Below are 13,216 nucleotides of genomic sequence, written 5' to 3' on the forward strand. Positions count from 1 at the left end.
GGTCATGAGCTTTGGGTTATGACCGAAAGGACAAGATCACGGGTACAAGCGGCCGAAATGAGTTTCCTCCGCCGGGTGGCGGGGCTCTCCCTTAGAGATAGGGTGAGAAGCTCTGCCATCCGGGGGGAGCTCAAAGTAAAGCCGCTGCTCCCCCAACATCGAGAGGAGCTAGATCGCCTCCCTAGGGAGGTGTTTAGGGCACGTCCGACCGGTAGGAGGCCACGGGGAAGACCCAGGACACGTTGGGAACGTCTCGGGATCCCTCGGGAGGAGCTGGACGAAGTGGCTGGGGAGAGGGAAGTCTGGGCTTCCCTGTTTAAGCTGCTGCCCCCGCGACCCGACCTCGGATAAGCGGAAGAAGATGGATGGATGGATGGATGATAAAAAAAAAAATATATATATATATATATAGCTAGAATTCACTGAAAGTCAAGTATTTCATACATATATATATTATATATATATATATGAAATACTTGATTTGGTGTATTCTAGCTGTAAATATACTCTCCTCTTAACCACGCCTTTAGCCACGCCCCCCCTCCCAACACACACACCTCCCGAAATTGGAGGTCTCAAGGTTGGCAAGTATGAATTACATCATCTCCCACGGCACAAAAGACTGTATCTCACGGCACAGTGGTTGAAAAGAACACTGGCTCTAACGTGCATTATGTAAACATGTGGATGCGGAATATTAATAATATAATGGAGTCGGTAATGGGCGCAGGCGAGATGTGTGCACACTTCGAGCGGAGGGGAGGAGTGGGTGTCTTGTTGCACGACGACCGCCATTACAATGCGTGTGTGTGTGTGGGGGGGGGGGGGGGGGGGGGGGGAAGAGAGAGAGAGAGAGACAGAGCGAGAGGTTGTCTTTGCGTGTGCGCGCGCACACCCCATTCCACCACTTCTTATATTTACCAACCTCAATGACATGAGCACACAGCGCCGAATCCACGCAAAGCTGCACGGAACTGCAATATCGCCTTTGTGCGAGAAATCGGTGCACTCTTTCTTTCTCTTTCTCTCTCTCTCTCTCTCTCCGTCTGTCTCGCTCGGCTTCCATGCATGTGTGCGACCGCAAGAGGACGTGTCGTAATCATACAAAACTGAAAGGAAGGAAGGATTTTTTTCACACACTCACACAGAAGCCTGCTTGTGGCGTCCCTCCTCCTCCTCCTCCTCCTCCTCCTCCGCCGCCGCCGCCTCCTCCTCCTGCTGCTCCTGTGGGGAGTAAAAAAGAGAAGACTTCTATCTCCTCCGATCGTGGATTCTCTGCTCGCGCCGCCACGCCACGAAAGGAATTAGGATTGTTTTTTTGTTTTTTTTGTGGGTAAAGGGGGTGGGGGGGAGGCGTGGAACAAAAAAAAAAAATCCTGAAAGCAACAGAGAGATTAAAAAAAAAAAAGAAACAACATACATTCCTGGCTGGGTTACATTGTGCGGCTGTGCTAAGAAAGGCGGCTATTAATAGCTCCGTGCAATTTCTCGTAAACTACAGCAAGTACTGCATGGGATTGTGAGAGACAATCGCACGCGTGGAATACCCCACTTTTTTTTCCCGAGCGTGGAAGAAGTTTGGAGTTTTTTGTTGTGTGTTTTTTTTTTTTTTTTAAATCGCGCGTGTGTGTGGTTTTTGCAGCCATGGATTATTATTATGATTATCATTATGATCTTCATCTCAGGCTGATCTTCTCTAAATGGCGTGGATGTGTCCGCCTGACCTGGATTGGGATCGTGTTTTGATCCCCGCGTGGATTTATTCTCACTTTGCATTCGATCATGGGCTCATTCTTCACTCTGAATACGCCCATTTGCTACTAAAAGGCAGCCTTTCTCCGATTTATCTGGACCTCTGGTGAGGTTTCTAGCCTACCTTTTGTGTGTATTCTGCGTGCGTGTGTGTGTGTGTGTGTGTGGAGTGGACCCACTCCGGACGGACGGGACCCCCTTTATTTGGCGTGGGGTGTTGATATTGGATTTGGACATGCCTAACGCTGAGGAGCCAAAACTGGGACCATTATGACGACAACGACGAACTGGGTGGCTAACGGGGCAAGCCTTGAGGACTGCCACTCCAACATCTTCTCTCTGGTAGGACACCCTTCCTCTATATCTTAAAAAAAACAACAACAACAGCACACATTGCTTTTATGGTAATTTTCAATACAGAACATTTAATTCCATTTTAATAATCTTTTAAATATAAATAAAAAAGCTTTTGTTTTTTATTTGCGCTGTTTCAAGTGAATTCTTATTTGATAAACCATACCATAATGTATATATATTTTAAATTGTCATTCTTTGGGGGGGTCATTTTACTTTTTTAAATGTTTTTTCAATCAATGCACACATTTAAATCTTTTGAGACCGGACAGCATGGTGCACTGGGGTTGTCGCTTCCCCTTAACAGATCCCTGGTACCACAAAAACAGACATGGCTTTTCTGTAAATTAGTGGGTTATGTTTTTATAAACAATTCTGAAGAAATTGACACCTTACATCATGGTGTCTTGGAGGTGTCCCTTCCATGTGTAGGCCTACTGTACTTAAAAAAAAACTAGCTACAAAACTGAAGAAAACCAAACATGGCTTTTGATGTTATAGCTTGTGTTTTGTTTTTGTGTGTACAAAACGGAATGTTGTGATGCACACTACACATATACCTGGGAGTGTCCCTTCCCCATTCATGGGTTCCCTGGTTCCACACAAACTAAGGTACAGCCCGGCAAAACCTGACAAAAACAGACATGGCTTTGATGTAAATAAGTGTGTTAAGTTTTTATAAACAATTCTGAAGAAATTGACACCTTACATCATGGTGTCTTGGAGGTGTCCCTTCCATTTGTAGGCCTACTGTACTGCAAAAAAAAACTAGCTACAAAACTGAAGAAAACCAAACATGGCTTTTGATGTTATAGCTCGTGTTTTGTTTTTGTGTGTACAATACGGAATGTTGTGATGCACACTACACAAATACCTGGGAGTGTCCCTTCCCCTTCATGGGTTCCCTGGTTCCACACAAACTAAGGTACAGCCTGGCAAAACCTGAAAAAAACAGACATGGCTTTGATGTAAATAAGTGTGTTAAGTTTTTATAAACAATTCTGAAGAAATTGACACCTTACATCATGGTGTCTTGGAGGTGTCCCTTCCATTTGTAGGCCTACTGTACTGCAAAAAAAAACTAGCTACAAAACTGAAGAAAACCAAACATGGCTTTTGATGTTATAGCTCGTGTTTTGTTTTTGTGTGTGCAATACGGAATGTTGTGATGCACACTACACAAATACCTGGGAGTGTCCCTTCCCCTTCATGGGTTCCCTGGTTCCACACAAACTAAGGTACAGCCTGGCAAAACCTGAAAACAACAGACATGGCTTTGATGTAAATAAGTGTGTTAAGTTTTTATAAACAATTCTGAAGAAATTGACACCTTACATCATGGTGTCTTGGAGGTGTCCCTTCCATTTGTAGGCCTACTGTACTGCAAAAAAAACTAGCTACAAAACTGAAGAAAACCAAACATGGCTTTTGATGTTATAGCTCGTGTTTTGTTTTTGTGTGTGCAATACGGAATGTTGTGATGCACACTACACAAATACCTGGGAGTGTCCCTTCCCCTTCATGGGTTCCCTGGTTCCACACAAACTAAGGTACAGCCTGGCAAAACCTGAAAACAACAGACATGGCTTTGATGTAAATAAGTGTGTTAAGTTTTTATAAACAATTCTGAAGAAATTGACACCTTACATCATGGTGTCTTGGAGGTGTCCCTTCCATTTGTAGGCCTACTGTACTGCAAAAAAAAACTAGCTACAAAACTGAAGAAAACCAAACATGGCTTTTGATGTTATAGCTCGTGTTTTGTTTTTGTGTGTACAATACGGAATGCTGTGATGCACACTACACAAATACCTGGGAGTGTCCCTTCCCCTTCATGGGTTCCCTGGTTCCACAAAAACTAAGGTACAGCCCGGCAAAACCTGACAAAAACAGACATGGCTTTGATGTAAATAAGTGTGTCAAGTTTTTATAAACAATTCTGAAGAAATTGACATCTTACATGATGGTGTCTTGGGGGTGTACCTTCCATTTTTAGGCCTACCGTACTGCAAAAAACACTAGCTGCAAGCCGGCAAAACTGAAGAAAACCAAACATGGCTTTAATGTTATAGCTCGCGTTTTGTTTTTGTGTGTACAATACGGAATGTTGTGATGCACACTACACAAATACCTGGGAGTGTCCCTTCCCCTTCATGGGTTCCCTGGTACCACAAAAACTAAGGTACAGCCCGGCAAAACCTGACAAAAACAGACATGGCTTTGATGTAAATAAGTGTGTTACTTTTTTATAAACAATTCTGATGAAATTGACACCTTACATCATGGTGTCTTGGGGGTGTCCCTTCCATTTGTAGGTCTCCCGTACTGCAAAAAAAACTAGCTACAAGCCGGCAAAACTGAAGAAAACCAAACATGGCTTTCATGTTATAGCTTGTGTTTTGTTTTTGTGTGTACAAAACGGAATGTTGTGATGCACACTACACATATACCTGGGAGTGTCCCTTCCCCTTCATGGGTTCCCTGGTTCCACACAAACTAAGGTACAGCCCGGCAAAACCTGACAAAAACAGACATGGCTTTGATGTAAATAAGTGTGTTAAGTTTTTATAAACAATCCTGATGAAATCAACACCTTACATCATGGTGTCTTGGGGGTGTCCCTTCCATTTGTAGGCCTAACGTACTGCAAAAAACAAGCTACAAGCCGGCAAAACTGAAGAAAACCAAACATGGCTTTTGATGTTATAACTCGTGTTTTGTTTTTGTGTGTACAATACGGAATGTTGTGATGCACACTACACAAATAGCTGGGAGTGTCCCTTCCCCTTCATGGGTTCCCTGGTTCCACAAAAACTAAGGTACAGCCCGGCAAAACCTGACAAAAACAGACATGGGTTTGATGTAAATAAGTGTGTTGTTTTTATAAACAATCCTGATGAAATCAACACCTTACATCATGGTGTCTTGGGGGTGTCCCTTCCATTTGTAGGCCTAACTTACTGCAAAAAACAAGCTACAAGCCGGCAAAACTGAAGAAAACCAAACATGGCTTTTGAGGTTATAACTCGTGTTTTGTTTTTGTGTGTACAATACGGAATGTTGTGATGCACACTACACAAATAGCTGGGAGTGTCCCTTCCCCTTCATGGGTTCCCTGGTTCCACAAAAACTAAGGTACAGCCCGACAAAACCTGACAAATACAGACATGGCTTTGATGTAAATAAGTGTGTCAAGTTTTTATAAACAATTCTGAAGAAATTGACAGCCTACATCATGGTGTCATGGGGGTGTCCCTTCCATTTGTAGGTCTCCCGTACGGCAAAAAAAAAACTAGCTACAAGCCGGCAAAACTGAAGAAAACCAAACATGGCTTTGATATTATAGTTTGTGTTTTGTTTTTGTGTTTACAACACGGAATGTTGTGATGCACACTACACAAATAGCTGGGAGTGTCCCTTCCCCTTCATGGGTTCCCTGGTTCCACAAAAACTAAGGTACAGCCCGGCAAAACCTGACAAATACAGACATGGCTTTGATGTAAATAAGTGTGTTAAGTTTTTATAAACAATTCTGATGAAATGAACATCTTACATCATGGTGTCTTGGGGGTGTCCCTTCCATTTGTAGGCCTAACTTACTGCAAAAAACAAGCTACAAGCCGGCAAAACTGAAGAAAACCAAACATGGCTTTTGATGTTATAGCTTGTGTTTTGTTTTTGTGTGTACAATACGGAATGTAGTGATGCACACTACACATATACCTGGGAGTGTCCCTTCCCCTTCATGGGTTCCCTGGTTCCACAAAAACTAAGGTACAGCCCGGCAAAACCTGACAAAAACAGACATGGCTTTGATGTAAATAAGTGTGTCAAGTTTTTATAAACAATTCTGAAGAAATTGACAGCCTACATCATGGTGTCTTGGGGGTGTCCCTTCCATTTGTAGGCCTCCCGTACTGCAAAAAATACAAGCTACAAGCCGGCAAAACTGAAGAAAACCAAACATGGCTTTGATGTTATAGCTTGTGTTTTGTTTTTGTGTGTACAATACGTAATGTTGTGATGCACACTACACAAATACCTGGGAGTGTCCCTTCCCCTTCATGGGTTCCCTGGTTCCACAAAAACTAAGGTACAGCCCGGCAAAACCTGACAAAAACAGATATGGCTTTGATGTAAATCAGTGTGTTGTGTTTTTATGAACAATAAACAATTCAGAATAATTTTACACCTTACATCTTGATGTCCTGGGGGTGTACCTGCCATTTGTAGGCCCCCAATTCTGCAAAAGTTAGCTACAACCCCAGAAAACTGAAGAAAACAGACATGGCTTTGATACTGTATATTGTTTGTGCTTTGTTTTTGTGTATACAATACAGAATATTTTGACGCACACGACACAAATACCTTACATTGTGGTGTCTTGGGGTGTCCCCTCTGTTTGTGAGCGAAAAGAAACCTCAGCTACAACCCTAGAAAACTGAAGAAAAAAGACACGGTTTTGATATTATTGCTCGTGCTCTGTTTGTGTGTGTACAATCCAGAATATTTTGAGGCAGACTACACAAACCCCTTACATCTTGATGTCTTGGGGTGCCCCCTCTATTACTGAAAACTACTCAAGCTACAACCCTTAAAAACTGAAGAAAACAGACATGCCTTAGATATTTTTGCTTGTGCTTTGTTTTCTTGGCTACAATACAGAATACTTTGACGCACACTAAACAAATACCTTACATCATGTTGTCTTGGGGTGTCCCCTCTGTATGTAATCCCCTAGTATTGGAAAAAAACCTCAGCTACAACCCTAGAAAACTGAAGAAAAAAGACATTGTTTTGATATTATTGCTTGTGCTCTGTTTTTGTGTGTACAATCCAGAATATTTATATAATTAATTATATAATTTTGACATCCCACTGGGTTGTGAGTTTTTCCTTGCCCTTATGTGGGCTCTGAACCGAGGATGTCGTTGTGGCTTGTGCAGCCCTTTGAGACACTTGTGATTTAGGGTTATATAAATAAACATTGATGGATAAACATTGAATATTTTCAGGCAGCCTACACAAACCCCTTACATCTTGATGTCTTGGGGTGCCCCCTCTATTACTGAAAAATACTCAAGCTACAACCCTTAAAAGCTGAAGAAAACAGACATGCCTTTGATATTTTTTGCTTGTGCTTTGTTTTCGTGTGTACATTACAGAATACTTTAAAGCACGCACACTACACAAATATCTTACATCATGGTGTCTTGGTGTCTTGTCCCCTCTGTTTATAAGACCCAGTATTGGAAAAAACCCTCAGCTACAACCCTGGAAAACTGAAGAAAAAAAGACATGGTTTTGATATTATTGCCTGTGCTCTGTTTTTGTGTGTACAATCCAGAATATTTTGAGGCAGACTACACAAACCCCTTACATCTTGATGTCTTGGGGTGTCCCCTCTATTACTGAAAGATACTCTTAGCCTTAAAAAACAGAAGAAAACATACATGCTGTTGATATTTTTGCCTGTGCTTTGTTTTTGTGTATACAATACAGAATATTTTGAAGCACACTAAACAAATACCTTACATCATGATGTCATGGGGTGTCCCCTCTATCTCTAGACCCTCAGTACTGCAAAAAACTCAAGCTACAACCCTTAAAACTGAAGAGAACCGACTTTGCTTTGATATTATTATTGCCTGTGCTTTGTTTTTATTTTGTATATTATACTGAATATTTTGATGCAAACTACACAAATGTAAATAATCCGACACCTTACATCATGGTGTCTTGGGGGTGCCCTTCCAATTGTAGGTCCCCAGTACTGAGAAAAACTCAGCTACAACCCTGCAAAACTGAAGACAACAGACATGGCTTTAATATTATTATTGCTTGTGTTTTTGTTTTTGTGTATACCGAATATTATTTGATGCACACTACTACACAAATACCTTACACGTGACGTCTTGGGAGTGTCCCCTCTATTCGTGTGCCCCCGGTATCGCAAACATCTCAACTACAACCCTGCCAAACTGAATAAGACATGGCTTTGATGTTTTTGCTTGGGCTTTGTTTCTGTGCATACACTACAGAATATTTTGATGCACACAACACAAATCAAAATACTCCGACACCTTACACATTGGTGTCTCTTAGGGGTGTCCCTTCCTTTAATGGCCCCCTGGTACTGCAAATAATCGTCAACCATGCAAAACACTGACAATGTATGATAGTTAGGTACTCCTTCACAATGGTTATAGAACTGTATTGCATCATACTCAGGGGTGTTGTTGATATTTTGCATACCTTGTTCCAATCTATCAAAAACAACCCTAAGTAACAACACACTGTATTTGTTTGAATATAATCATGTTCTCTCGTGCAACTATTATTTGTATTTATTTAGATGAGGGGGGGAAAATATTTACTGTACTCCAAGATCTTCATCAATAAATTATCCTTTACACTTGGGAAGAAGAAAAAAAGAGCGTGCAAAGTTAAAAGCAGTTGTAGCGGAGCAAAAACAACCCCGTTAATGATGCAAATGCAATTGTTTAAGCAGCTTTCTTTGCAGGTAAGCACTATTTAAGCACACATAGTCTCGCATCACTCCCCTCCCTTTAAATAATCATTTCACCGCACAATGTGGAGTGGCGCCTGCCTCTGTCAAATATTTCTCCCAGGCATAATGATTTCCTCATCTTCAATATTGTAATGTGTCAAGCTACACAAACGGCTTACCAGCTCATAAATCAGAGAGGATTGTGGGAGCCGAGGAGCAGTCAAAAGCTTTTCACTCCTCCTCCTCCTACTCTCTCCTCACATCAACCTTTCAGATAAAAGCTGATAAAATGTTAATGTTGCCCTCAGTAAGATTGGCTGATAACAATTTTGACAGGGAGCGCCACGCACGGTGGGGGGCACGTTAGCCGGGTACTGGATAGTGCTTCATTTTGGGTGAAATGTGTGCGATTTTGGCGGAACGTAATTCAGGTGGTGGGTGTGATGTATTTTTTTTTTTTGGAGAGAAAGAAGCAGCGTGCTAACTGTCCTGCTCCCTGGGAGCAGCCAAGTGGAAAGGCATGCAGGAGACTGGAGTCCAGACAACAACACTGAGGTCCCGAGGGCTTTTTTTTGTTGTTTTTTTTCTGGGTGATCGTGCAAACCTGCAAGTCACAACCAAGCTGAAATTACGCAATGCATAGAGGAGCAGATGAGACATACGTCAATTAACCGGACAAGAAATGAAAATGAAGTCACTAAGTTTGCCAGCTTCGATAACCGCCATGTGCATGAGTTGTTACGGGTTACCAGAGCGATCACTGTTTTGTGAAGTGAAGTGAAATACATTTATATAGCGCTTTTTCTCTTAGTGACTCAAAGCGCTTTTATATAGTGAAACTCAATATCTAAGTTACATTTAAAATGTAGCTATTTCAGCCTCCTGTGATAACAATTGATATCATAACATTTTATTTGGTAAATAAATGATAATAGAACCATTTCAAAACGGGTTACCAAGTCTCCTAATTTAGCTGCTGACCAGTTGTATTGTTTTGTCCAAACTATTAATACAAACCCCGTTTCCATATGAGTTGGGAAATTGTGTTAGATGTAAATATAAACGGAATACAATGATTTGCAAATCATTTTCAACCCATATTCAGTTGAATATGCTACAAAGACAACATATTTGATGTTCAAACTGATAAACATTTTTTTTTTTGCAAATAATCATTAACTTTAGAATTTGATGCCAGCAACACGTGACAAAGAAGTTGGGAAAGGTGGCAATAAATACTGATAAAGTTGAGGAATGCGCATCAAACACTTATTTGGAACATCCCACAGGTGAACAGGCCAATTGGGAACAGGTGGGTGCCATGATTGGGTATAAAAGTAGATTCCATGAAATGCTCAGTCATTCACAAACAAGGATGGGGCGAGGGTCACCACTTTGTCAACAAATGCGTGAGCAAATTGTTGAACAGTTTAAGAAAAACCTTTCTCAACCAGCTATTTCAAGGAATTTAGGGATTTCACCATCTACGGTCCGTAATATCATCAAAGGGTTCAGAGAATCTGGAGAAATCACTGCACGTAAGCAGCTAAGCCTGTGACCTTCGATCCCTCAGGCTGTACTGCATCAACAAGCGACATCAGTGTGTAAAGGATATCACCACATGGGCTCAGGAACACTTCAGAAACCCACTGTCAGTAACTACAGTTGGTTGCTACATCTGTATGTGTAAGTTAAAACTCTCCTATGCAAGGCGAAAACCGTTTATCAACAACACCCAGAAACGCAGTCGGCTTCGCTGGGCCTGAGCTCATCAAAGATGGACTGATACAAAGTGGAAAAGTGTTCTGTGGTCTGACGAGTCCACATTTCAAATTGTTTTTTGGAAACTGTGGACGTCGTGTCCTCCGGACCAAAAGAGGAAAATAACTATCCAGATTGTTATAGGCGTAAAGTTCAAAAGCCAGCATCTGTGATGGTATGGGGGTGTATTAGCGCCCAAGGCATGGGTACCTTACACATCTGTGAAGGCACCATTAATGCTGAAAGGTACATACAGGTTTTGGAGCAACATATGTTGCCATCCAAGCAACGTTATCATGGACGCCCCTGCTTATTTCAGCAAGACAATGCCAAGCCACGTGTTGCAACAGCGTGACTTCATAGTAAAAGAGTGCGGGTACTAGACTGGCCTGCCTGTATTCCAGACCTGTCTCCCATTGAAAGTGTGTGGCGCAAAATGAAGCGTAAAATACCCCAAAGGACTGTTGAACAACTTAAACTGTACATCAAGCAAGAATGGGAAAGAATTCCACCTGAAAAGCTTCAAAAATTTGTCTCCTCAGTTCCCAAACGTTTATTGAGTGTTGTTAAAAGGAAAGGCCATGTAACACAGTGGTAAAAATGCCCCTGTGACAACTTTTTTGCAATGTGTTGCTGCCATTAAAATTCAAAGTTAATGATTATTTGCCCAAAAAAATTTAAGTTTCCCAGTTCTAACATTAAATATCTTGTCTTTGCAGTCTATTCAATTTAATATAAGTTGAAAGGGATTTGCAAATCATAGTATTCTGTTTTTATTTACAAATTACACAACGTGCCAACTTCACTGGTTTTGGGTTTTTTAAAATCATTCTAAAACATTTACACATTAAAATAGAAGAAGACAAATATATATAAACACAAATAAAAACAATATGGCTCTTATGAAGCCAGAACAACATTTGTTGTTTCATCTGCCAGGAAAATATATTGTGTGGCTCTTTAGTTAGTCATTTAAAAAATACAACCTGGTTAAAAGATTTAGTCTATGTGTGAGTACTTTTTGAGCACATTAAACAATATCACAATAAAAATTTATTTAACATATTTTATTTATTGTTTTGGTTGTGTATATTTAGGGTCCGCCACCCCAAAATTTTGCTTACAGAGTATATTTTATCTTTTAACTTGGTATTTACAAGTTTAAATATAGTTTAAATATATGAGAAATACAAGTTTATTGCATTTGAAAGGGTATCCTTGCATTATTATTGTTATGTATTATCATTACATCAGTGGTTAATTAGATCTAAATTTTTTTACTGGCAATTACCTTGTTTATCGGCAATAGTTTGTAGGTGAATATATATTGTCGAGCAAAATGTGTTATTGGCCCAGGCTTAGTAATGCATTTGAATTTGGGACTACCAGGTCAAGAATGAATCAGTAGGAGGATTAGTCACGACCCATCCCAAAGACAGGAACAGTCAGGATGAAATAAGTCTAACTATGTTTTGAATTCCTTAGCTGTGACTTACCAATGTGGTGATAGCATCTCTGAAGGCTTCTCCCTCATGACACAGCGCTGGTTCACTCTTCGCATGACTGGACACCCCTGCAATATCTAATATACAAGACATGCCTTTAAAAAGTTAACTGGGGTGTTGGTTTTTGTGTGTGTGTGGGCAGCAGTTTCTGCAATCAGCAGCGTGCACTCTGACAAGAAGGAGGTAAAGAATAACAGAAAACTACAGAAAAGCAGTTTACACTACAAACAAGCAAATATTTAATTTTTGTGTTTTGTACGACAAAATTAGGGACTTTAAAAAAGGTTGCGCTGAAAGTGAATGGGTTCTTGGACTAATACAGGAATTCTCAGGGAGTGACTGTCACATTATAAACATAACTGCACAGGCTTGTACTAAATACTAGAGATGTCTGATAATGGCTTTTTTGCCGATATCCGATATTCCGATATTGTCCAACTCTTAATTACCGATTCCGATATCAACCAATACCGATATATACAGTCGTGGAATTAACACATTATTATGCCTTATTTTGTTGTGATGCCCCGCTGGATGCATTAAACAATGTAACAAGGTTTTCCAAAATAAATCAACTCAAGTTATGGAAAAAAATGCCAACATGGCACTGCCATATTTATTGTTGAAGTCACAAAGTGCTTTTTTTTTTTTAACATGCCTCAAAACAGCAGCTTGGAATTTGGGACATGCTCTCCCTGAGAGAGCATGAGGACGTTGAGGTGGGCGGGGTTGGGGATAGCGGGGGGTGTATATTGTAGCGTCCTGGAAGAGTTAGTGCTGCAAGGGGTTCTGGGTCTTTGTTCTGTTGTGTTTATGTTGTGTTACGGTGCGGATGTTCTCCCGGAATGTGTTTGTCATTCTTGTTTGGTGTGGGTTCACAGTGTGGCGCATATTTGTAACAGTGTCAAAGTTGTTTATACGGCCACCCTCGGTGTGACCTGTATGGCTGTTGACCAAGTATGCCTTGCATTCAATTGTGTTTGTGAAAAGCCGTAGATATTATGTGACTGGGCCGGCACGCAAAGGCAGTGCCTTTAAGGCACGCCCCCGATATTGTTGTCTGGGTGGAAATCGGGAGAAATTCGGGAGAATGGTTGCCCCGGGAGATTTTCGGGAGGAGCACTGAAATTCGGGAGTCTCCCGGGAAAATCGGGAGGGTTGGCAAGTATGACTGGGAGACGCAACTGCTCTGTATTTCTCCCTACGTCCGTGTACCACTCCGCACAGCGGCGTTTTAAAAAGTCACAAATTTTACTTTTTGAAACCGATACCGATAATTTCAAAGCATTTATCGGCCGATAATATCGGCAGTCCGATATTATCGGACATCTCT

General features: G+C 41.1%; 1 protein-coding gene and 3 long non-coding RNA genes across 5 annotated transcripts in view; 1 reads left to right on the plus strand and 3 right to left on the minus strand.

Moving 5' to 3' along the window:
* Positions 1–960: 960 nt before the first annotated feature.
* LOC133639111 (mediator of RNA polymerase II transcription subunit 13-like) overlaps positions 961–13,216 on the plus strand; it is a 333,705-nt gene continuing 321,449 nt past the window's right edge. For both annotated transcript variants that reach the window (XM_062032256.1, XM_062032257.1), the window contains exon 1: positions 961–2,094. In XM_062032256.1, the coding sequence (XP_061888240.1) occupies positions 2,023–2,094 (72 nt within the window). In that variant the 5' untranslated portion in view covers positions 961–2,022. The remainder of the gene's footprint in view (positions 2,095–13,216) is intronic.
* LOC133638514 (uncharacterized) lies at positions 2,600–3,197 on the minus strand. The gene is made up of 4 exons (XR_009823638.1): positions 3,129–3,197; positions 2,981–3,048; positions 2,816–2,861; positions 2,600–2,735 (listed from the first exon to the last, which is right to left on the minus strand). It is a non-coding gene; the product is annotated as an uncharacterized LOC133638514 (long non-coding RNA).
* Positions 3,483–4,147, minus strand: LOC133638839 (uncharacterized). Its single transcript, XR_009823693.1, has 3 exons — positions 4,067–4,147; positions 3,754–3,986; positions 3,483–3,673 (listed from the first exon to the last, which is right to left on the minus strand). It is a non-coding gene; the product is annotated as an uncharacterized LOC133638839 (long non-coding RNA).
* On the minus strand, positions 4,384–12,174 carry LOC133638838 (uncharacterized). Its single transcript, XR_009823692.1, has 10 exons — positions 11,875–12,174; positions 6,480–6,547; positions 6,304–6,378; positions 6,149–6,216; positions 5,978–6,055; positions 5,660–5,897; positions 5,021–5,579; positions 4,705–4,942; positions 4,557–4,624; positions 4,384–4,463 (listed from the first exon to the last, which is right to left on the minus strand). It is a non-coding gene; the product is annotated as an uncharacterized LOC133638838 (long non-coding RNA).

This window comes from Entelurus aequoreus, linkage group LG21 (assembly GCF_033978785.1).
Source record: "Entelurus aequoreus isolate RoL-2023_Sb linkage group LG21, RoL_Eaeq_v1.1, whole genome shotgun sequence".
Classification (NCBI taxonomy): domain Eukaryota; kingdom Metazoa; phylum Chordata; class Actinopteri; order Syngnathiformes; family Syngnathidae; genus Entelurus; species Entelurus aequoreus.